At 43.3% G+C, this 26,302-nt stretch overlaps 1 protein-coding gene across 1 annotated transcript in view; it reads right to left on the bottom strand.

Moving 5' to 3' along the window:
* Positions 1-26,302, bottom strand: part of LOC137324642 (5'-nucleotidase-like) — a 101,122-nt gene that overhangs the window by 57,656 nt on the left and 17,164 nt on the right. Inside the window, exons 2-3 of the mRNA XM_067989185.1 lie at positions 23,514-23,736; positions 23,247-23,435 (exon numbers count right to left, since the gene is read on the bottom strand). Coding sequence (XP_067845286.1) covers positions 23,247-23,435; positions 23,514-23,736 — 412 coding nt within the window. The remainder of the gene's footprint in view (positions 1-23,246; positions 23,436-23,513; positions 23,737-26,302) is intronic.

Genomic DNA, 26,302 nt, shown 5'->3' with positions numbered 1-26,302 from the left:
TGGGGAAAGGTAAATTAAACAGGTATGGGGAAAGATAAATTAAACAGGTGTGGGGAAAGGTAAATTAAACAGGTATGGGGAAAGGTAAATTAAACAGGTATGGCGAAAGGTAAATTAAACAGGTATGGGGAAAGGTGAATTAAACAGGTATGGGGAAAGGTAAATTGAATGGGTTTGGGGAATGGTAAATTCAACAGGTATGGGGAAAGGTAAATTAATTGGGTTTGGAGAATGGTAAATTAAAATGGGTATGGGGAAAGTTAAATTAAACGGGTATGGGGATTGGTAAATTAAACAGGTATGGGGAAAGGTAAATTAAATGGGGATGGGGAAAGGTAAATTAACAGGGATGGAGTAAGGTAAAATAAACAGGTATGGGGAAAGGTAAATTAAACGGGTAGAGGGAACGGTAAATTAAATGGGTATGGGGAAATGTAAATTAAATTTTTATGGGCAAAGATAAACTAAATGGGTATGGGGAAAGGAAAATTAAGGGGGTATGGGGAAAGATAAATTAAACAGGTGTGGGGAAAGGTAAATTAAACGTGTTTGTGGAATGGTAAATTAAACAGGTATGGGGAAAGGTAAATAAAACAGGTATGGGGAAAGGTAAATTAAACAGGTATGGGGAAAGATAAATTAAACAGCTATGGGGAAAGGTAAATTTAACGGGTTTGGGGAAAGGTAAATTAAATAGGTATGGGGAAAAGAAAATTAAATGGGAATGCAGAAAGGTAAATTAAACAGGTATGGGGAAAGGTAAATTAAACAGGTATGGGGAAATGTAAATGAAATGGGTATGGGATAAGTTAAATTGAACAGGTATGGGGAAAGGTAAATTTAATGGGTATGGGGAAAGGAAAATTAAATGGGGATGGGTAAAGGTAAATTAACAGGTATGGGGAAAGGTAAATTAAACAGGTATGGGGAAAGATAAATTAAACAGGTATGGGGAAAGGTAAATTTATTGGGTATGGGGAAAGGAAAATTAAATGGGGATGGGTAAAGGTAAATTAACAGGTATGGAGCAAGGTAAAATAAACAGGTGTGGGGAAAGGTAAATGAAATGGGTACAGGGAAAAGTAAATTAAATGGGTATAGGGAAAGGAAAATTAAATGGGAATGGGGAAAGGTAAATTAACCAGGAATGGGGAAAGGTAAATTAAACGGGTATGGAGAAAGATAAATTAAATGGGTATGGGAATAGGTAAATTAAATGGGTATGGGGAAAGGAAAATTAAATGGGAATGGGGAAAGGTAAATTAACCAGGTATGGGGAAAGGTAAATTAAACGGGTATGGGGAAAGGTAAATTAAACGGGTATGGGGAAAGGTAAATTAAACGGGTATGGGGAAAGGTAAATTAAATGGGCATGGGGAAAGGTAAATTAAACGGGTATGGGGAAAGGTAAATTAAACGGGTATGGGGAAAGGTAAATTAAACGGGTATGGGGAAAGGTAAATTAAATGGGGATGGGGAAAGGTAAATTAAATGGGGATGGGGAAAGGTAAATTAAATGGGGATGGGGAAAGGTAAATTAAACAGGTATGGGGAAAGATAAATTGAACAGGTATGGGGAAAGGTAAATTAAATGGGTTTGGGGAATGGTAAATTAAAATTGGTATGGGGAAAGTTAAATTCAACGGGTATGGGGATTGGTAAATTAAACAGGTATGGGGAAAGGTAAATTAAATGGGGATGGGGAAAGATAAATTAAACAGGTATGGGGAAAGGTAAATTAAATGGGTTTGGGGAATGGTAAATTAAAATTGGTATGGGGAAAGGTAAATTAAACAGGTATGGGGAAAGGTAAATTAAATGGGGATGGGGAAAGGTAAATTCACAGGTATGGAGCAAGGTAAAATAAACAGGTATGGGGAAAGGTAAATTAAACGGGTATGGGGAATGGTAAATTAAATGGGTATGGGGAAATGTAAATTAAATTTTTATGGGCAAAGATAAACTAAATGGGTATGGGGAAAGGTAAATTAAACAGGTATGGGGAAAGGTAAATTAAACAGGTATGGCGAAAGGTAAATTAAACGGGTATGGGGAATGGTAAATTAAATGGGTATGGGGAAATGTAAATTAAATTTTTATGGGCAAAGATAAACTAAATGGGTATGGGGAAAGGAAAATTAAATGGGGATGGGTAAAGGTAAATTAACAGGTATGGAGAAAGGTAAATGAAAAGGGTATGGGATAAGTTAAATTAAACAGGTATGGGGAAAGGTAAATTAAACAGGTATGGGGAAAGGTAAATTAAACAGGTATGGGGAAAGGTAAATTAAACAGGTATGGCGAAAGGTAAATTAAACGGGTTTGGGGAATGGTAAATTAAACAGGTATGGGGAAAGATAAATTGAACAGGTATGGGGAAAGGTAAATTGAACGGGATTGGGGAATGGTAAATTCAACAGGTATGGGGAAAGGTAAATTAAATGGGTTTGGGGAATGGTAAATTAAAATGGGTATGGGGAAAGTTAAATTAAACGGGTATGGGGATTGGTAAATTAAACAGGTATGGGGAAAGGTAAATTAAATGGGGATGGGGAAAGGTAAATTAACAGGGATGGAGCAAGGTAAAATAAACAGGTATGGGGAAAGGTAAATTAAACGGGTATAGGGAACGGTAAATTAAATGGGTATGGGGAAATGTAAATTAAATTTTTATGGGCAAAGATAAACTAAATGGGTATGGGGAAAGGAAAATTAAATGGGTATGGGGAAAGATAAATTAAACAGGTGTGGGGAAAGGTAAATTAAACGTGTTTGGGGAATGGTAAATTAAACAGGTCTGGGGAAAGGTAAATTAAACAGGTATCGGGAAAGGTAAATTAAACAGGTATGGGGAAAGATAAATTAAACAGGTATGGGGAAAGGTAAATTTAACGGGTTTGGGGAAAGGTAAATTAAATGGGTATGGGGAAAGGAAAATTAAATGGGAATGCAGAAAGGTAAATTAAACAGGTATGGGGAAAGGTAAATTAAACAGGTATGGGGAAAGATAAATTAAACAGGTATGGGGAAAGGTAAATTAAACAGGTATGGGGAAAGATAAATTAAACAGGTATGGGGAAAGGTAAATTTAACGGGTTTGGGGAAAGGTAAATTAAATGGGTATGGGGAAAGGAAAATTAAATGGGAATGCAGAAAGGTAAATTAAACAGGTATGAGGAAAGGTAAATTAAACAGGTATGGGGAAAGATAAATTAAACAGGTATGGGGAAAGGTAAATTAAACAGGTATGGGGAAAGATAAATTAAACAGGTATGGGGAAAGGTAAATTTAACGGGTTTGGGGAAAGGTAAATTAAATGGGTATGGGGAAAGGAAAATTAAATGGGGATGGGTAAAGGTAAATTAACAGGTATGGAGCAAGGTAAAATAAACAGGTGTGGGGAAAGGTAAATGAAATGGGTACAGGGAAAAGTAAATTCAATGGGTATCGGGAAAGGAAAATTAAATGGGAATGGGAAAAGGTAAATTAACCAGGTATGGGGAAAGGTAAATTAAACGGGTATGGGGAAAGGTAAATTAAACAGGTATGGGGAAAGGTAAATTAAACAGGTATGGGGAAAGGTAAATTGAACGGGTATGGGGAAAGTTAAATTAAACGGGTATGGGGAAAGGTAAATTAAACGGGTATGGGGAAAGGTAAATTAAACGGGTATGGGGAAAGGTAAATTAAATGGGTATGGGGAAAGGTAAATTAAATGGGTTTGGGGAAAGGTAAATTAAACAGGTATGGGGAAAGGTAAATTAAACAGTTATGGGGAAAGATGAATTAAACAGGTATGGCGAAAGGTAAATTAAACGGGTTTGGGGAATGGTAAATTAAACAGGTATGGGGAAAGATAAATTAAACAGGTATGGGGAAAGGTAAATTGAATGGGATTGGGGAATGGTAAATTCAACAGGTATGGGGAAAGGTAAATTAAATGGGTTTGGGGAATGGTAAATTAAAATGGGTATGGGGAAAGTTAAATTAAACGGGTATGGGGATTGGTAAATTAAACAGGTATGGGGAAAGGTAAATTAAATGGGGATAGGGAAAGGTAAATTAACAGGGATGGAGCAAGGTAAAATAAACAGGTATGGGGAAAGGTAAATTAAACGGGTATAGGGAACGGTAAATTAAATGGGTATGGGGAAATGTAAATTAAATTTTTATGGGCAAAGATAAACTAAATGGGTATGGGGAAAGGAAAATTAAATGGGTATGGGGAAAGATAAATTAAACAGGTGTGGGGAAAGGTAAATTAAACGTGTTTGGGGAATGGTAAATTAAACAGGTATGGGGAAAGGTAAATTAAACAGGTATCGGGAAAGGTAAATTAAACAGGTATGGGGAAAGATAAATTAAACAGGTATGGGGAAAGGTAAATTTAACGGGTTTGGGGAAAGGTAAATTAAATGGGTATGGGGAAAGGAAAATTAAATGGGAATGCAGAAAGGTAAATTAAACGGGAATGCAGAAAGGTAAATTAAACAGGTATGGGGAAAGGTAAATTAAACAGGTATGGGGAAAGATAAATTAAACAGGTATGGGGAAAGGTAAATTAAACAGGTATGGGGAAAGATAAATTAAACAGGTATGGGGAAAGGTAAATTTAACGGGTTTGGGGAAAGGTAAATTAAATGGGTATGGGGAAAGGAAAATTAAATGGGAATGCAGAAAGGTAAATTAAACAGGTATGGGGAAAGGTAAATTAAACAGGTATGGGGAAAGATAAATTAAACAGGTATGGGGAAAGGTAAATTAAACAGGTATGGGGAAAGGTAAATTTAACGGGTTTGGGGAAAGGTAAATTAAATGGGTATGGGGAAAGGAAAATTAAATGGGAATGCAGAAAGGTAAATTAAACAGGTATGGGGAAAGGTAAATTAAACAGGTATGGGGAAAGATAAATTAAACAGGTATGGGGAAAGGTAAATTAAACAGGTATGGGGAAAGATAAATTAAACAGGTATGGGGAAAGGTAAATTTAACGGGTTTGGGGAAAGGAAAATTAAATGGGGATGGGTAAAGGTAAATTAACAGGTATGGAGCAAGGTAAAATAAACAGGTGTGGGGAAAGGTAAATGAAATGGGTACAGGGAAAAGTAAATTAAATGGGTATAGGGAAAGGAAAATTAAATGGGAATGGGAAAAGGTAAATTAACCAGGTATGGGGAAAGGTAAATTAAACGGGTATGGGGAAAGGTAAATTAAACAGGTATGGGGAAAGGTAAATTAAACAGGTATGGGGAAAGGTAAATTAAACGGGTATGGGGAAAGGTAAATTAAACGGGTATGGGGAAAGGTAAATTAAACGGGTATGGGGAAAGGTAAATTAAACGGGTATGGGGAAAGGTAAATTAAACGGGTATGGGGAAAGGTAAATTAAATGGGTATGGGGAAAGGTAAATTAAATGGGGATGGGGAAAGGTAAATTAAACGGATATGGGGAAAGGTAAATTAAACGGGTCTGGGGAAAGATAAAATTAAATGGGTTTGGGGAAAGGTAAATTAAACGGGTATGGGGAAAGATAAAATTAAATGGGTGTGGGGAAAGGTAAATTAAACAGGTATGGGGAAAGGTAAATTAAATGGGGATGGGGAAAGGTAAATTAAATGGGGATTGGGAAAGGTAAATTAACAGGTATGGAGCAAGGTAAAATAAACAGGTATGGAGCAAGGTAAAATAAACAGGTATGGGGAAAGGTAAATTAAACGGGTATAGTGAATGGTAAATTAAATGGGTATGGGGAAATGTAAATTAAATTTTTATGGGCAAAGAGAAACTAAATGGGTATGGGGAAAGGAAAATTAAATGGGTGTGGGGAAAGGTAAATTAAACAGGTATGGGGAAAGATAAATTAAACTGGTATGGGGAAAGGTAAATTAAACAGGTATGGGGAAAGGTAAATTTAACGGGTTTGGGGAAAGGTAAATTAAATGGGTATGGGGAAAGGAAAATTAAATGGGAATGCAGAAAGGTAAATTAAACAGGTATGGGGAAAGGTAAATTAAACAGGTATGGGGAAAGATAAATTAAACAGGTATGGGGAAAGGTAAATTAAACAGGTATGGGGAAAGATAAATTAAACAGGTATGGGGAAAGGTAAATTTAACGGGTTTGGGGAAAGGAAAATTAAATGGGGATGGGTAAAGGTAAATTAACAGGTATGGAGCAAGGTAAAATAAACAGGTGTGGGGAAAGGTAAATGAAATGGGTACAGGGAAAAGTAAATTCAATGGGTATCGGGAAAGGAAAATTAAATGGGAATGGGAAAAGGTAAATTAACCAGGTATGGGGAAAGGTAAATTAAACGGGTATGGGGAAAGGTAAATTAAACAGGTATGGGGAAAGGTAAATTAAACAGGTATGGGGAAAGGTAAATTAAACGGGTATGGGGAAAGGTAAATTAAACGGGTATGGGGAAAGGTAAATTAAACGGGTATGGGGAAAGGTAAATTAAACGGGTATGGGGAAAGGTAAATTAAACGGGTATGGGGAAAGGTAAATTAAATGGGTATGGGGAAAGGTAAATTAAATGGGGATGGGGAAAGGTAAATTAAACGGATATGGGGAAAGGTAAATTAAACGGGTCTGGGGAAAGATAAAATTAAATGGGTTTGGGGAAAGGTAAATTAAACGGGTATGGGGAAAGATAAAATTAAATGGGTGTGGGGAAAGGTAAATTAAACAGGTATGGGGAAAGGTAAATTAAATGGGGATGGGGAAAGGTAAATTAAATGGGGATTGGGAAAGGTAAATTAACAGGTATGGAGCAAGGTAAAATAAACAGGTATGGAGCAAGGTAAAATAAACAGGTATGGGGAAAGGTAAATTAAACGGGTATAGTGAATGGTAAATTAAATGGGTATGGGGAAATGTAAATTAAATTTTTATGGGCAAAGAGAAACTAAATGGGTATGGGGAAAGGAAAATTAAATGGGTGTGGGGAAAGGTAAATTAAACGGGTATGGGGAAAGGTAAATTAAATGGGTATGGGGAAAGGTAAATTAAACAGGTATGGGGAAAGGTAAATTAAACAGGTATGGGGAAAGGTAAATTAAACAGTTATGGGGAAAGGTAAATTAAATGGGTTTGGGGAATGGTAAATTAAAATGGGTATGGGGAAAGTTAAATTAAACGGGTATGGGGATTGGTAAATTAAACAGGTATGGGGAAAGGTAAATTAAATGGGGATGGGGAAAGGTAAATTAACAGGGATGGAGCAAGGTAAAATAAACAGGTATGGGGAAAGGTAAATTAAACGGGTATAGGTAACGGTAAATTAAATGGTATGGGGAAATGTAAATTAAATTTTTATGGGCAAAGATAAACTAAATGGGTATGGGGAAAGGAAAATTAAATGGGTATGGGGAAAGATAAATTAAACAGGTGTGGGGAAAGGTAAATTAAACGTGTTTGGGGAATGGTAAATTAAACAGGTATGGGGAAAGGTAAATTAAACAGGTATCGGGAAAGGTAAATTAAACAGGTATGGGGAAAGATAAATTAAACAGGTATGGGGAAAGGTAAATTTAACGGGTTTGGGGAAAGGTAAATTAAATGGGTATGGGGAAAGGAAAATTAAATGGGAATGCAGAAAGGTAAATTAAACAGGTATGGGGAAAGGTAAATTAAACAGGTATGGGGAAAGATAAATTAAACAGGTATGGGGTAAGGTAAATTTAACGGGTTTGGGGAAAGGTAAATTAAATGGGTATGGGGAAAGGAAAATTAAATGGGAATGCAGAAAGGTAAATTAACAGGTATGGAGCAAGGTAAAATAAACAGGTGTGGGGAAAGGTAAATGAAATGGGTACAGGGAAAAGTAAATTAAATGGGTATAGGGAAAGGAAAATTAAATGGGAATGGGAAAAGGTAAATTAACCAGGTATGGGGAAAGGTAAATTAAACGGGTATGGGGAAAGGTAAATTAAACAGGTATGGGGAAAGGTAAATTAAACAGGTATGGGGAAAGGTAAATTAAACGGGTATGGGGAAAGGTAAATTAAACGGGTATGGGGAAAGGTAAATTAAACGGGTATGGGGAAAGGTAAATTAAACGGGTATGGGGAAAGGTAAATTAAACGGGTATGGGGAAAGGTAAATTAAATGGGTATGGGGAAAGGTAAATTAAATGGGTTTGGGGAAAGGTAAATTAAATGGGAATGGGGAAAGGTAAATTAAATGAGTATGGGGAAAGGTAAATTAAACGGGTATGGGGAAAGGTAAATTAAATGGGTATGGGGAAAGGTAAATTAAACGGGTATGGGGAAAGGTAAATTAAATGGGTATGGGGAAAGGTAAATTAACTGGGTTTGGGGAAAGGTAAATTAAACCGGTATGGGGAAAGGTAAATTAAACGGGTATGGGGAAAGGTAAATTAAACAGGTGTGGGGAAAGGTAAATTAAATGGGGATGGGGAAAGGTAAATTAAACGGGTATGGGGAAAGGTAAATTAAATGGGGATGGGGAAAGGTAAATTAAACGGATATGGGGAAAGGTAAATTAAACGGGTCTGGGGAAAGATAAAATTAAATGGGTTTGGGGAAAGGTAAATTAAACGGGTATGGGGAAAGATAAAATTAAATGGGTGTGGGGAAAGGTAAATTAAACAGGTATGGGGAAAGGTAAATTAAATGGGGATGGGGAAAGGTAAATTAAATGGGGATTGGGAAAGGTAAATTAACAGGTATGGAGCAAGGTAAAATAAACAGGTATGGAGCAAGGTAAAATAAACAGGTATGGGGAAAGGTAAATTAGACGGGTATAGTGAATGGTGAATTAAATGGGTATGGGGAAATGTAAATTAAATTTTTATGGGCAAAGAGAAACTAAATGGGTGTGGGGAAAGGAAAATTAAATGGGTGTGGGGAAAGGTAAATTAAACGGGTATGGGGAAAGGTAAATTAAATGGGTATGGGGAAAGGTAAATTAAACCGGTATGGGGAAAGGTAAATTAAACGGGTATGTGGAAAGGTAAATTAAACAGGTGTGGGGAAAGGTAAATTAAATGGGGATGGGGAAAGGTAAATTAAATGGGGATGGGGAAAGGTAAATTAAATGGGGATGGGGAAAGGTAAATTAAACGGGTTTGGGGAAAGGTAAATTAAATGGGTTTGCAGAACGGTAAATTAAACAGGTATGGGGAAAGGTAAATTAAACGGGTTTGGGGAAAGATAAATTAAACAGGTATGGGGAAAGGTAAATTAAACAGGTATGGGGAAAGGTAAATTAAATGGGTATGGGATAAGTTAAATTGAACAGGGATGGGGAAAGGTAAATTAAACAGGTATGGGGAAAGGTAAATTAAACAGGTATGGGGAAAGATAAATTAAACAGGTATGGGGAAAGGTAAATTAAACAGGTATGGGGAAAGGTAAATTTAACGGATTTGGGGAAAGGTAAATTAAATGGGTATGGGGAAAGGAAAATTAAATGGGGATGGGTAAAGGTAAATTAACAGGTATGGAGCAAGGTAAATTAAACGGGTATGGAGAAAGATAAATTAAATGGGTATGGGAATAGGTAAATTAAATAGGTATGGGGAAAGGTAAATTAAACGGGTATGGGGAAAGGTAAATTAAACGGGTATGGGGAAAGGTAAATTAAACGGGTATGGGGAATGATAAATTTAACGGGTATGGGGAAAGGTAAATTAAACGGGTGAGGGGAAAGGTAAATTAAATGGGTATGGGATAAGTTAAATTGAACAGGGATGGGGAAAGGTAAATTAAACAGGTATGGGGAAAGGTAAATTAAACAAGTATGGGGAAAGATAAATTAAACAGGTATGGGGAAAGGTAAATTAAACAGGTATGGGGAAAGATAAATTAAACAGGTATGGGGAAAGGTAAATTTAACGGATTTGGGGAAAGGTAAATTAAATGGGTATGGGGAAAGGAAAATTAAATGGGGATGGGTAAAGGTAAATTAACAGGTATGGAGCAAGGTAAATTAAACGGGTATGGAGAAAGATAAATTAAATGGGTATGGGAATAGGTAAATTAAACAGGTATGGGGAAAGGTAAATTAAACGGGTATGGGGAAGGTAAATTAAACGGGTATGGGGAAAGGTAAATTAAACGGGTATGGGGAAAGGTAAATTAAACAGGTATGGGGAAAGGTAAATTAAACGGGTATGGGGAAAGGTAAATTGAACGGGTATGGGGAAAGGTAAATTAAACGGGTATGGGGAAAGGTAAATTAAACGGGTATGGGGAAAGGTAAATTAAACGGGTATGGGGAAAGGTTAATTAAACAGGTATGGGGAAAGGTAAATTAAACGGGTATGGGGAAAGGTAAATTAAACGGGTATGGGGAAGGTAAATTAAACGGGTATGGGGAAAGGTAAATTAAACGGGTATGGGGAAAGGTAAATTAAACAGGTATGGGGTAAGGTAAATTAAACGGGTATGGGGAAAGGTAAATTAAACGGGTATGGGGAAAGGTAAATTAAACGGGTATGGGGAAAGGTAAATTAAACGGGTATGGGGAAAGGTAAATTAAACGGGTATGGGGAAGGTAAATTAAACGGGTATGGGGAAAGGTAAATTAAACGGGTATGGGGAAAGGTAAATTAAACAGGTATGGGGAAAGGTAAATTAAACGGGTATGGGGAAAGGTAAATTAAACGGGTATGGGGAAAGGTAAATTAAACGGGTATGGGGAAAGGTAAATTAAATGGGTATGGGGAAAGGTGAATTAAATGGGTTTGGGGAAAGGTAAATTAAATGGGTGTGAGGAAAGGTAAATTAAATGAGTATGGGGAAAGGTAAATTAAACGGGTATGGAGAAAGGAAAATTAAACGGGTATGGGGAAAGGTAAATTAAACGGGTATGGGGAAAGGTAAATTAAATGGGTATGGGGAAAGGTAAATTAAATGGGTTTGGGGAAAGGTAAATTAAATGGGTATGAGGAAAGGTAAATTAAATGAGTATGGGGAAAGGTAAATTAAACGGGTATGGAGAAAGGAAAATTAAACGGGTATGGGGAAAGGTAAATTAAACGGGTATGGGGAAAGGTAAATTAAATGGGTATGGGGAAAGGTCAATTAAATGGGTATGAGGAAAGGTAAATTAAATGAGTATGGGGAAAGGTAAATTGAACAGTTATGGGGAAAGGAAAATTAAACGGGTATGAGGAAAGGTAAATTAAACAGGTGTGGGGAAAGGTCAATTAAATGGGGATGGGGAAAGTTAAATTAAACGGGGATTGGGAAAGGTAAATTAACAGGTATGGAGAAAGGTAAAATTAACAGTTATGGGGTAAGATAAGATTAACTGGGTGTGGAGAAAGGTAAATTAAATGGGTCTGGAGAAAGGTAAATGAAATGGGTATGGGATAAGTTAAATTATACAGGTATGGGGAAAGGTAAATTAAACAGGTATGGGGAAGGGGAAAGGTAAATTAAATGGGTATGGAGAAAGGTAAATTAAATGGGTTTGGGGAAAGGTAAATTAAACGGGTTTGGGGAAAGATGAATTAAACAGGTATGGGGAAAGGTAAATTTAACGGGTTTGGGGAAAGGTAAATTAAATGGGTATGCAGAAAGGTAAATTAAATGGGGATGGGTAAAGGTAAATTAACAGGTATGGAGCAAGGTAAAATAAACAGGGGCTCGATTTTAGGAGCGTGTTTCCGGCTGGTTCCCAGCGGGGTGGCCCCGAAAATCCCGATCTCCGGTCACGTGACCGGATCGCGACGAAATCCCGGCCACTTCCGGGTACCGCGCTGACGTGCGGGGCTGCGCGCGCAAGCCCCGCTGGTGGGAATCCCGCAGGCAATTAAAGCAAGCGGGGTTCCACTTGAGAGTACTTACCTTGCTCATTGTGGTCAGTTAATGAGCTGAAGCAGCTGTCAAAAGAGGAAGGGCCTGATTTTAGCAGGCCTGCGGGTTTCCGGCGGGTTGGGTTTCGGGTGCGTGGCCTCCGCGCCCGGTGAAATTAGTGGGTTGCCCGCGCGATCATAGCAGGCAATCCACTAATTGGATTCACTTACCTGCTCCTCCGGACTCCGCGCTGCTGGTCTGCGCATCGGGCGGGCTGCGCATGCGCAGTACGATCTGTCAGCTGGAGGCTCTCTAGTTAAAGGGGCAGTCCTCCACTGACAGATGCTGCAACCAATGGAACAAATTAGAGCATGGAGCAGCCCAGGGGGAAGGCTGCTCCCAGTTTAATGATGCCTCACCCCAGGTATCATCAGATGGGGTGAGGAGGAGGGGGAGGACAGAGATCTTCCACCCGGCGGGCGGGAGGAAGCGGCCTGCCTCTGCCACCAAGAAGGCCTGGCTCGAGGTGGCAGAGGGGGTCACCTGCACCATCAACATATCGCCCACCTGCATACAGTGCAGGAGGCGCTCCAATGACCTCAGTAGGTCAGCCACAGTGAGAGCACATAGTCTTTCCCCTACACTCCGTCTGCCACAACACTGCCCCCACCCCACATCTCCTTCGGCACCGCCAACACTACTCTGTCACATCACCCCTCAGACCCACTCAAACCCCATCCTCATCTTACCTGCACCTACTCACCTCGCCAGTACTCACCCCGCCACTAACACGCAACCCAATCCTCATACAATCTCATGGCTCTATCCCATACTCACCCTCTCGTGTATCTCCCTCACGGCCAGCCTCACTCAACCTGCCACCACCTGTGCTGCAGCCACAGGGCATGCATCGCATATGTGCAGTCGGCAGCGTACGGCAAACGTGTCGTGAGCATGAAGGGGATGCACAAGGGTGTCTGAGGGTTTGCCATGGGTGTTACCTATATTGAATTTCAGAGCAACAAACATCACACATTATATTGGCACCACCACTGCCATGTCTCCGCGAATCCTGTCTGTTGTGTCCAATAATGCCCGCTCCTGGGTATCACTATGAGGACCCACCACTGATGCCACCCATTGTGTTACTGCAGAGTAGGTGCAGGTGTATTTGCAGGGCTCTTCCGCGCAGACAACTGAGAGACATCGGCGGTGTAGCCGGCTGCACCCTGGAAGGATGCGGAGGAGAAGTTGTGGAGGGCAGTGGTGACTTTGGCAGCGACAGGTAAGCAGATGGTGCTGGGGCCAGCCAGGAGCAGCTCGGCATGAAAGAGGCTGCAGATCTCCACGACTACATGTCAAGTGAATCTGCGCCTCCGTGTGCACTGCTGCTCGGAGAGGTCCGGGGAGCTGCGCCTCGGTCTGTGGACCCTGTGGCGAGGGTAGTGCCCTCTGCGACGCATCTCTCTCTGCAGTAGCCCTCCCTCCTGCTGTACAGGTGGATGTGTCACAGCACTCTGTTGTGGAGCTCCACGTGTCAGAGGTGGACGGCGTGGATGGCGAGGCTGGTGATGCTGTTCGCCCTCCGAGGGGGTCATGACTGCAGCTACGACGGCCCCCATCTGCAATATGTACATCTGAGGGGGTCCGCAAGGTAGGTACATGTCTCCGGACCCCGGGGTAAGTGTGCAGGTTGGTGACTTTGACCGTCAGGAGGGGGGTGGTGGAGGCCACACTTTGTCCCAAGTGACAGAGTGGCCTCCTGCAATGGCTGAGGGTCTTCCCCCCCCCCCCCACCTGTCAAATGGACCTTTGCAGCTGCCACAGGCTGACGGCTGCAACACGTCCATTTCAACTCGGACTGTTTCCTCCAGTGTGTGAAACAGTCCCATGTTCCCCAAAATCACACACAGTCCCTCAATCAGGTCAGTTCATGACCTGAACAAGCGAAATAAATAACCTCAAGTGGCATCCCGCTGGCTTTAATTGCCTGCGGGATTCCCACCAGCGGGGGCCATGCACGCACCCCCGCACGTCATCGGGGAACCCGGAAGTGGGCGGGATCGTGGCGGGTTCCCGTCACGTGACTGGATATCGGGATTTTCGGAGCCCCCCCCGGTGGAAACCCACAGGAAACCCGACGGTAAAATCGAGCCCGAAGTGTGGGATTTTCGGTTCAAGGCAGTGAGTTTCCCACACTGGGGGAAACAGTCTCCCTCCAACCAGGCGTGTTGCAGCCAGCAGCCTGTGGCAGGTGCCAAGGTGCGCTCCACGGGGGAGAGCCCTCACCCACGTAGGAAGCCACCGCGTCACAAAGGGCAACCCCTGCCCTCCACCACCCCCCGCCAAGCCAGAGGACAGACCGACACGAAACCGCAGCCCCAGTCCGAGGAACCACACACCTACCCTGCACAACCCCTCAGACCAACACCTGCCAGATGAGTGGTGTGTGGAGACCCTCGGAGGACGAAGAGCATGACCAGCACCAGCAGCCTCGCAGTCCACGCCGTCCGCCGCAGGGACGTGGATCCCCCCAACACGGTGTTGTTGCACGCCCACCTGCACAGCAGGAGGGAGGGCTACCGCAGAGAGACGCGTCGCAGAGGGCACTACCCTCGCCACAGGGTCCACAGACCGAGGCGCAGCTCCCCGGACCTCTCCGAGCAGCAGTGCACAGGGAGGCGCAGATTCGCTCGACATGTAGTCGTGGAGATCTGCAGCCTCTTTCATGCCGAGCTGCTCCTGGCTGGCCCCAGCACCAACTGCTTACCTGTCGCTGGCAAACGCTCCACACGCTCCTAAAATCGAGCCCCTGCCCTCCACACCTTCTCCTCCGCATCCTTCCAGGGTGCAGCCGGCTACACCGCCGATGTCTCTCAGTCGTCTGCGCGGACGAGCCCTGCAAATACACCTGCACCTACTCTGCAGTAACACGATGGGTGGCATCAGTGGTGGGTCCTCATAGTGATACCCAGGAGCGGGCATTATTGGACACAACGGACAGGATTCGCGGAGACATGGCAGTGGTGGTGTCAATATAATGTGTGCTGTTTGTTGCTCTGAAATTCAATATGGGTAACACCCATGACAAACCCTCAGACACCCTTGTGCACCCCCTTCATGCTGATGAGACGTTTGCCTTACGCTGCCTACTGCACATATGTGATGCATGCCCTGTGGCTGCAGCACAGGTGGTGGCAGGTTGAGTGAGGCTGGCCGTGAGGGAGATGCACGAGAGGGTGAGTATGGTATGGAGCAATGAGATTGTATGAGGAGTGGGTTGCGTGTTAGTGGCAGGGTGAGTACTGGCGAGGTGAGTACTGGCGAGGTGAGTAGGTGGAGGTAAGATGAGGATGGGGTGTGAGTGGGTATGAAGGGTGATGTGACAGAATAGTGTTGGCGGTGCCGAAGCAGATGTGGGGTGGGGGCAGTGTTGTGGCAGACGGAGTGTAGGGGAAAGACTTCGTGTTCTCACTGCGGCTGACCTACTGCGGTCATTGCAGTGCCTCCTGCACTGTAAGCAGGTGGGCCATATGTTGGTGGCGCAGGTGACCCCCTCTGCCACCTTGAGCCAGGCCTTCTTGGTGGCAGAGGCAGGCCGCTTCCTCCCGCCCGCCGGGGGGAAGATCTGAGTCCTCCCCCTCCTCCTCACCCCATCTGATGATACCTGGGGTGAGGCATCATTAAACTGGGAGCAGCCTTCCCCCTGGGCTGCTCCATGCTGCAAATTGTCCCATTGGTTGCAGCATCTGTCAGTGGAGGACTGCCCCTTTAACTAGAGAGCCTCTAGCTGACAGATCGTACTGCGCATGCGCAGCCCGACCAACGCGCAGGCCAGCGCCGTGGACCCCGGAGGAGCAGGTAATTGATTCCTATTAGTGGGTTGCCTGCTACGATCGCGTGGGCAACCCACTAATTTCGCCGAGCGTGTTGACCACGCTCCCGGAGGACCACCCGCTGGGAACCCGCAGGCCTGCTAAATTCGGGCCCCAGGTGTGGGGAAAGGTAAATGAAATGGGTACAGGGAAAAGTAAATTAAATGGGTATAGGGAAAGGAAAATTAAATGGGAATGGGGAAAGGTAAATTAAATGGGTATGGGAATAGGTAAATTAAATGGGTATGGGGAAAGGTAAATTAAACAGGTATGGGGGAAAGGTAAATTAAACGGGTATGGGGAAAGGTAAATTAAACGGGTATGGGGAAAGGTAAATTAACTGGGTTTGGGGAAAGATAAATTTAACGGGTATGGGGAAAGATAAAATTAAATGGGTGTGGGGAAAGGTAAATTAAACGGGTATGGGGAAAGGTAAATTAAAAGGGTATGGGGAAAGGTAAATTAAAAGGGTATGTGGAAAGGTAAATTAAATGAGTATGGGGAAAGGTAAATTAAATGAGTATGGGGAAAGGTAAATTAAAAGGGTTTGGGGAAAGGTAAATTAAACGGGTATGGGGAAAGGTAAATTAAATGAGTATGGGGAAAGGTAAATTAAAAGGGTATGGGGAAAGGAAAATTAAATGAGTATGGGGAAAGGTAAATTAAATGGGTTTGGGGAAAGATAAATTAAACGGGTATGGGGAAAGGTAAATTAAACGGGTATGGGGAAAGGTAAATTAAATGGGTATGGGGAAAGGTAAATTAAACGGGTATGGGGAAAGGTAAATTAAACGGGTATGGGGAAAGGTAAATTAAACGGGTATGGGGAAAGGTAAATTAAACGGGTATGGGGAAAGGTAAATTAAACGGGTATGGGGAAAGATAAATTAAATGGGTTTGGGGAAAGATAAATTAAACGGGTATGGGGAAAGGTAAATTAAACGGGTATGGGGAAAGGTAAATTAAATGAGTATGGGGAAAGGAAAATTAAATGAGTATGGGGAAAGGTAAATTAAATGAGTATGGGGAAAGGTAAATTAAATGGGTTTGGGGAAAGGTAAATTAAACGGGTATGGGGAAAGGTAAATTAAAAGGGTATGGGGAAAGGTAAATTAAATGGGTTTGGGGAAAGGTAAATTAAATGGGTATGGGGAAAGGTAAATTAAATGGGTTTGGGGAAAGGTAAATTAAATGGGTATGGGGAAAGGTAAATTAAATGGGTATGGGGAAAGGTAAATTAAATGGGAATGGGGAAAGGTAAATTAAATGGGTATGGGGAAAGGTAAATTAAAAGGGTATGGGGAAAGGTAAATTAAATGAGTATGGGGAAAGGAAAATTAAATGAGTATGGGGAAAGGTAAATTAAATGAGTATGGGGAAAGGTAAATTAAATGGGTTTGGGGAAAGGTAAATTAAACGGGTATGGGGAAAGGTAAATTAAAAGGGTATGGGGAAAGGTAAATTAAATGGGTTTGGGGAAAGGTAAATTAAATGGGTTTGGGGAAAGGTAAATTAAATGGGTATGGGGAAAGGTAAATTAAATGGGTATGGGGAAAGGTAAATTAAATGGGTATGGGGAAAGGTAAATTAAATGGGTATGGGGAAAGGTAAATTAAATGGGTATGGGGAAAGGTAAATTAAATGGGTATGGGGAAAGATAAATTAAATGGGTATGGGGAAAGGTAAATTAAATGGGTATGGGGAAAGGTAAATTAAATGGGTTTGGGGAAAGGTAAATTAAATGGGTATGGGGAAAGGTAAATTAAATGGGTTTGGGGAAAGGTAAATTAAATGGGTTTGGGGAAAGGAAAATTAAACGGGTATGGGGAAAGGTAAATTAAATGGGTTTGGGGAAAGATAAATTAAACGGGTATGAGGAAAGGTAAATTAAATGAGTATGGGGAAAGGTAAATTAAACGGGTATGAGGAAAGATAAATTAAATGGGTTTGGGGAAAGATAAATTAAACGGGTATGGGGAAAGGTAAATTAAACGGGTATGGGGAAAGGTAAATTAAACGGGTATGAGGAAAGGTAAATTAAATGAGTATGGGGAAAGGTAAATTAAAATGGTATGGGGAAAGGAAAATTAAATGAGTATGGGGAAAGGTAAATTAAATGAGTATGGGGAAAGGTAAATTAAACGGGTATGGGGAAAGGTCAATTAAACGGGTATGGGGAAAGGTAAATTAAACGGGTATGGGGAAAGGTAAATTAAACGGGTATGGGGAAAGGTAAATTAAACGGGTATGGGGAAAGATAAATTAAATGGGTATGGGGAAAGGTAAATTAAAAGGGTATGGGGAAAGGTAAATTAAATGGGTATGGGGAAAGGTAAATTAAAAGGGTATGGGGAAAGGTAAATTAAATGGGTATGGGGAAAGGTAAATTAAAAGGGTATGGGGAAAGGTAAATTAAACGGGTTTGGGGAAAGGAAAATTAAATGGGTATGGGGAAAGGTAAATTAAATGGGTACGGGGAAAGATAAATTAAATGGGTATGGGGAAAGGTAAATTAAATGGGTATGGGGAAAGATAAATTAAATGGGTTTGGGGAAAGGAAAATTAAATGGGTATGGGGAAAGGTAAATTAAATGGGTTTGGGGAAAGATAAATTCAACGGGTATGGGGAAAGGAAAATTAAATGGGTTTGGGGAAAGGTAAATTAAATGGGTATGGGGAAAGGTAAATTAAATGGGTATGGGGAAAGGTAAATTAAATGGGTTTGGGGAAAGATAAATTAAACGGGTATGGGGAAAGGTAAATTAAATGGGTTTGGGGAAAGGTAAATTAAAAGGGTATGGGGAAAGGTAAATTAAATGTGGATGGGGAAAGGTAAATTAACAGGTCTGGAGAAGGGTAAATTGAACAGTTATGGGGAAAGGAAAATTAAACGGGAATGGGGAAAGGAAAATTAAACAGTTATGGGGTAAGGAAAATTAAACGGGAATGGAGAAAGGTAAATTGAACAGTTATGGGGAAAGGAAAATTCAACGGGTATGGGGTAAGATAAGATTAACTGGGTGTGGAGAAAGGTAAATTTAATGGGTATGGGGAAAGGAAAATTAAACGGGTCTGGAGAAAGGTAAATTAAATGGGGATGGGGAAAGGAAAATTAAACGGGTATGGGGAAAGGTAAATTAAACGGGTTTGAGGAAAGGTAAATTAAACGGGTATGTGGAAAGGGCAGGAGAATGGGAATCAATAAACAGATCTCTCAGAGTCAGTGCAAGTGAATGGTCTCCTTCAGTGTTAAAAAGTTCTCTGATTCGATGAATGACTGAGGTGGGGAGATTTGCCTGTCTTTCCTAATGCTGATACTCATCTCCTCAGTTACTGGCAACTTATCTAAAAGAGATTTGGAAACAAAATGAAAGTGATCATGATTCAACACTAAACTCCAAAGCGCAGAGATCAAGAACTCACATAAACGGCACCCAGCACTCACTTTCATCTGTGATACTCAACTGAAAAAAACTCAAAGCTGACCACTGCACATCTCAGGGGGAATTGTCTCACTCTGTCTCATCGGGTCACATATTGGAAATTCGGAAGCACGGCTGACAATCTTCTGACCGTGCGTCCCTGAATTTCCACCAACTGCTGTTGTAATTGGATCGCCCTGTGGTGAGGGATCAAATACTGGAGCCTGTTCTTTTGTTGTTTCTGAGCCTTTATTCACAGAGATTCCCCTTACACACACACCACACCCTATAAAATGGATACCAGAGAGTCCCCAATTGATACCCACCGCTTGAATACAATTAACATTCACTGAAATAAATCATACAATTAACAACTGCTCCCTGTGGGCAAGATTGCCCGCTGTGAATGCGGGGTCAAAGAATTGCCCCTGTAACATAAAGCGCTCTTGTTCACTCTGGGTCTGATGACCACGACATTTCGCCTAGTGCTGAACTGTGCTGAGAATGCAGGGAAGGGGGAGGTGTAATTGGATGGCACTCACTCAGCGCACTGCCTGAAACGTGTAATTTGAAGACCGTTTTTGAGCATGCGCAGGGAAAGATATTCTCGGAAGGCCCGGCGTGTGCGCAGTGATGTCACCTTGTGGCCCGACGCATGTGCAGGAAGATGATATCAGTGGGTCACCCGAACACCGGTTGTTCATACGTCCAGTGTCCCTAATCACGGTGTATTACATCGAACTATGTGGAATTACATAGAATCTACAGCACAGAACAGGCCATTCGGTCCAACTGGTCTATGCCGGCATTTATGCTCCACACGAGCCTCCTCACACCCCTCTACATCTAATCCTATCAGCATATCCTTCAAGTCCTTTCTCCCTCATGAGTTTATGTTCATGCACTTATGCTATTTGCCTCAGCTGCTCCTTGTCATCGTGAGTTCCACATTCTAACCACTCTTTGGGTAGAGAAGTTTCTCTTGAATTCACAATTGGATTTGTTGGTGACTATCTTATATTTATAGCCTCTAGTTTTGGTCTCCTCCACAAGTGGAAACATCTTCTCTACGTTTACCTTGTCAAACCCTTTCATAATTTTAAAGACCTCTATCAGTTCACCCCTCAGCCTTCTTTTTTCGACAGGAAGAGTCCCAGCCTGTTCAGCCTTTCCTGATATGTCTAACCTCTCAGTTCTGGTATCATCCTTGTGAATCATTTTTTGCACCTTCTCCAGAGCCTCTGTATCCTTTTTGTAATATGGAGACCACTGTGCACAATACTCCAAGTGTGGTCTGACCAAGGTTCTATACAAGTTTAACATCATGGGCCTGATTTTAGCAGGCCTGCGGGTTTCGGGCGGGTTGGGTTTCGGGAGCGTGGGCAACACGCTCGGTTAAATTAGTGGGTTGCCCGCGCGATCGTAGCAGGCAAACCACTAATGGGATCCAATTACCTGCTCCTCCGGGCTCCGCGCTGCTGGTCTGCGCATCGGGCGAGCTGCGCATGCGCAGTACGATCTGTCAGCTGGAGGCTCTCTGGTTAAAGGGGCAGTCCTCCACTGACAGATGCTGCAACCAATAGAACACATTACAGCATGGAGCAGCCCAGGGGGAAGGCTGCTCCCAGTTTAATGATGCCTCACCCCAGGTATCATCAGATGGGGTGAGGAGGAGGGGGAGGACAGAGATCTTCCACCCGGGGGCGGGAGGAAGCGGCCTGCCTCTGCCACCAGGAAGGCCTGGCTCGAGGTGGCAGAGGGGGTCACCTGCCCCACCAACATATCGCCCACCTGCATACAGTGCAGGAGGCGCTCCAATGACCGCAGTAGGTCAGCCACAGTGAGTGCACGTAGTCTTTCCCCTACACTCCGTCTGCCACAACACTGCCCCCACCCCACATCTCCTTCGGCACCACCAACACCACTCTGTCACATCACCCCTCATACCCACTCAAACCCCATCCTCATCTTACCTGCACCTACTCACCTCGCCAGTACTCACCCCGCCACTAACACGCAACCCAATCCTCATACAATCTCATGGCTCTATCCCATACTCACCCTCTCGTGCATCTCCCTCACGGCCAGCCTCACTCAACCTGCCACCACCTGTGCTGCAGCCACAGGGCATGCATCACATATGTGCAGTAGGCAGGGTAAGGCAAACGTGTCGTGAGCATGAAGGGGATGCACAAGGGTGTTTGAGAGTTTGTCATGGGTGTTACCAATATTGAATTTCAGAACAACTCACATCACACATTATATTGGCACCACCACTGCCATGTCTCCGCGAATCCTGTCTGTTTTGTGCAATAATGCCCGCTCCTGGGTATCACTATGAGGACCCACCACTGATGCCACCCATTGTGTCACTGCAGAGTAGGTGCAGGTGTATTTGCAAGGCTCTTCCGCGCAGATAACTGAGAGACATCGGCGGTGTACCCGGCTGCACCCTGGAAGGATGCGGAGGAGAAGTTGTTGAGGGCAGTGGTGACTTTGGCAGCGACAGGTAAGCAGATGGTGCTCGGGCCAGCCAGGAGCAGCTCGGCATGAAAGAGGCTGCAGATGTCCACGACTACATGTCGAGTGAATCTGCGCCTCCGTGTGCACTGCTGCTCGGAGAGGTCCGGGGAGCTGAGCCTTGGTCTGTGGACCCTGTGGCGAGGGTAGTGCCCTCTGCGACGCGTCTCTCTCTGCGGTTGCCCTCCCTCCTGCTGCACAGGTGGATGTGTCACAGCACTCTGTTGTGGAGCTCCAGGTGTCAGAGGTGGACGGCGTGGATGGCGAGGCTGGTGATGCTGTTCGCCCTCCGAGGGGGTCATGACTGCAGCTACGACGGCCCCCATCTGCAATATGTACATCTGAGGGGGTCCGCAAGGTAGGCACATGTCTCCGGACCCCGGGGTAAGTGTGCAGGTTGGTGACTTTGACCGTCAGGAGGGGGGTGGTGGAGGCCACACTTTGTCCCAAGTGACAGAGTGGCCTCCTGCAATGGCTGAGGGTCTCCCCCCCCCCCCCACCTGTCAAATGGACCTTTGCAGCTGCCACAGGCTGATGGCTGCAACACGTCCAGTTCAACTGGGACTGTTTCCCCCAGTGTGTGAAACAGTCCCATGTTTCTCCAAAATCACACACAGTCCCTTAATCAGGTCAGTTAATGACCTGAACAAGCGAAATAAATAACCTCAAGTGGAACCCCGCTGGTTTTAATTGCCTGCGGGCTACGCAGGCACCCCCGCACGTCATCGGGGAACCCGGAGGTGGGCGGGATCGTGGCGCGATCCGGTCACGTGCCTGGAGATCGGGATTTTCAGGGCCCCCCCGCTGGAAACGCACAGGAAACCCGACGGTAAAATCGAGCCCCATTTCTCTGCTTCTCAATTCTATCCCTCTGGAAATGAATCGTTAAAGAGTCGTGTTGCAGGATGGGTAGGTAGGAAGAGTTACTTCTGGCCTGACTGGAAACGCACTGCAAACCATTCCCATTTCACATGTCAGTAAAAACTTGTAACTTAATTGCTTCTTAATACTTAGACCAGTAATCATGTGATTTGGTATAGACACTGAGTGCAGTTTGGACATGTGGTGCACTGATTAGGCCTCCGCTGGAGTATTGCAACCAATTCTGGGCACCACACTTTATGAAGGATGTCAAGGCCTTGGTCAGGGTGCAGAGGAGATTTACCAGAATGGTACCAGAGATGAGGGACTTCAGTGACGTGGAGAGACTAGAGAAGCTGGGGTTGTTCTCCTTAGAGCAGAGAAGGTTAAGGGGAGATTTAATAAAGGTGTTCAAAATTATGCAGGATTTTGATAGAGTAGACAGGGAGAAACTGTTTCCACCGGCAGGAGGGTCGGTAACCAGAGGACACAGATTTAAGATAATTGGCAAAAGAATCAGAGGGGAGATGAGGAGAATTTTTTTTACACAGCGAATTATGATCTGAAATGTACTGCCTGAAAGGGTGGTGGAAGCAGATTCATTAGTAACTCTCAAAAGGGAATTGGATAAATACTTGAAAAGAAAACATTTGCAGGGCTATTGAGAAAGCGCAGGCCAGTGGGACTAAATGGACAGCTCTTTCAAAGAGCTGACACAGGCACGATGGGCCTAATGGCCTCCTTCTGTGCTGTAAGATTCTATGATTGGACGATTAAGAGTTGGTTGAGACTTTACCTGTGTAAAGAAAAGTGTTGGTGTGTCCTCCCACTACAACATCAACTCCCCTCACTTTCCTTGCAATTTGTTTGTCCGCCTCGAAGCCTGAATGACCCAGGGCGATTATCTTGTTAACCCCCAGGGTTGTGAGTTTGTCGACTTCTCGCTGCACGGCTTCAATCTCATCCTCGAAGATTAGATGTGGGCCTGGAATCAAAAATAAACATTTGGTGGCCGTTTCAAAGCTCCATAACACAGTGAATCTCGGCTTCAATTAGTACTCACCTGGGTCTGAGAGCATCGGGGTCTCCTTGCTGGTGTATCCAACCAAACCAATCCTCTGTCCATCGACGGTTAGGATCTTATAAGGCTCATAGTAGCCAGAGATGCTTGGTGATAGCTGTTGATCTGCTTTTATATTAGCGCTCAGCACTGGGAAAGAAACATTCTGAAGAAAGGGGTGCAAGAGGCCGTCCACTCCATTGTCAAATTCATGATTCCCCAGAGCCTACAGAATGAACAGGAGTCACGTTACACCGTTAAAAACAAAATACAAACCCATTCAGGGAATCAAAACCGTTCTGTTCCTACAACTGGATTCAGTCTTGTTCAAACTTCTTTGGCTGCATATAGAGGTACCACAAGTCCCAGCCAGAATGGAGATGATTGGGTAACTCACCCCATCATTCAAGCCTGCAGACCGTATTGCTGTGATTGGCATTGATTTTCCGCACATAATTATGCAACTATCCTCCACTCACTGCATTTTGCTGGAGAAATAATTCTGCTGTACTTGGGAGACTGTTTGCTATAGTTTCGGGCATGAGTTCAGAGACTCTGTAATGAAAACCACAAGTCCTGCCACTGCCTCCAACTCATTGGCTGACACAGTGGTGAAAATATTCATTCCGAATAAAATAAAGGAAAATGCTTGGGGAAGAATAAGAGATCTGTCCTGCTTTAGCTGATAACATTTCCCTGTTATATTATTTCATTTGAATTATAATGAGGCTGGGGCGCTAGGATTTTCTTTTACAATGGGAACCATAGATACTGTTTCTGCTAATTTTGCCTTTGTCCTTTTGGCTGGAAAGCCTGCAGGTAAACCAAATCCTCAAATTCAGTCTATTGCTGTTGGTATTGAGGGGCAGCAACTGGTTAGTTTCCTATCAATTGTCTATGTGTTCAGCCAATCACACCTAAAATTATTCCTTGTCTTTGAAATGCTAAGTAGAGGCACGTTTCTAGCATCAGACGAGGCTCAGTGGTAACACTCTCGCCTGAGTCAGATGGTTGTGGGTTCTAAGCCCCACTCCAGAGACTTAAGCACATGATCTAGGCTGACAATCCGGTGCAGTGCTGAGGGAGTGCTGCACTGTTGGAGGTGCCGTCTTTTGGATGAGACATTAAATCAAAGCGCTGTGTGCCCTCTCAGGTGGATGCAGAAGATACCATGGTGTTATTTCGAAAAACAGCAGCAGAGTTCTCCCTGGTCTCCTTGCCAGTAGTTATCCCTCAACCAACATCACTAATAACAGAACATCTGGTCATCATCTCTTTTCTGTTTGTGGGACCTTGCTGCGCGCAAATTGGCTGCTGCATTTCCTACATTACAACAGTGACTACACTGCAAAAGTATTTTGTTGGCTGTAAAGTGCTTTAGGACATCCTGAGGTCATGAACGGCGTGATATAAATGCAAATCTTTCCTTCTTTTAGTCTCTCATCGGTGTGATTGTCTGTCTGAAAATGGTCTACGTGTTTGATATGCCCGTCAGGGGAAACAGGCCAGAGTGATGATCTGGTAATCAAGCAGATAAGGGGAGGAGATTGCAGTTTACATTCCAGCTGCTGGAAGGTACAATTGACCAAAAATGTGTCGACCTACCCATTGAGAAAGGATCTGAGGCTTTTTTGAGGAAACTTGTTTAGTGAGGAAATGACTGACCCTCTTGTGCTCAGAGTTGTGCGAAACTGCCCAGACCAGCTATTTCTGAGTGACACCTCTAGATTATTCAGTGTACTCACTTGACTATTAGAAAAGATAGGCAAAATGGAAAAGGAAAAGTGGGGGATGGTGGCAGCCCCGATAATAAAGGATGAGATAAAGGCAATAATGAGAAAGGATCTTAGATCAGAAAATCAGGATGTAGAATCAGTATCGGTGGAGCTAAGAAATAACAAGGGGCGGAAAACACTGGTGGGAGTAGTTTATAGGCCCCCTGACAGTAGTTATATTGTTGGACAGAGTATAAATCAGGAAATTAGAGGAGCATGTAACAAGGGTAATGCAATAATCGTGGGGAACTTTAATCTTCATATAGACTGGGCAAACCAAATTGGCAAAAGTAGTTTGGAGGACAAGTTCATGGAATGCATTGGAGACAGTTTTCTAGAACAATATATCAAGGAACCAACTAGGTAACAAGCTATTTTAGATCTAGTATTGTGTAATGAGACAGGCCTAATTAGTAATCTTTTAGTTAAGGATAATCTGGGGGTAGAGTGATCATAATATGATAGAATCTCATATTGAGTTTGAGAGTGATGTAGTTAAGTCCAAAACCAGGGTCTTAAACCAGGCCCGACTAGAGAGGGGGCAAAACTTGACCTCCTCTTGGGAAATAAGGAAGGGCAAGTGACAGAAGTGTTAGTGAGGGATCACTTTGGGACCAGTGATCATAATTCCATTAGTTTTAAGATAGCTATGGAGAAGGATAGGTCTGGCCCAAAAGTTAAAATTCTAAATTGGGGAAAGGCCAATTTTGATGGTATTAGACAGGAACTTTCAGAAGTTGATTGGGAGAGTCTGTTGGCAGGCAAAGGGACGTCTGGTAAGTGGGAGGCTTTCAAAAGTGTGTTAACCAGGGTTCAGGGTAAGCACATTCCTTATAAAGTGAAGGGCAAGGCTGGTAGAAGTAGGGAACCTTGGATGACTCAGGAGATTGAGGCCCCAGTCAAAAAGAAGAAGGAGGCATATGACATGCATAGACAGCTGGGATCAAGTGGATCCCTTGAAGAGTATAGAGATTGCCGGAGTAGAGTTAACAGAGAAATCAGGAGGGCAAAAAGGGG

This window comes from Heptranchias perlo, chromosome 8, assembly GCF_035084215.1.
Source record: "Heptranchias perlo isolate sHepPer1 chromosome 8, sHepPer1.hap1, whole genome shotgun sequence".
NCBI lineage: Eukaryota > Metazoa > Chordata > Chondrichthyes > Hexanchiformes > Hexanchidae > Heptranchias > Heptranchias perlo.
The sequence above is the reverse complement of the archived record's forward strand: the minus strand, read 5'-3'. Positions and strand labels throughout refer to the sequence as shown.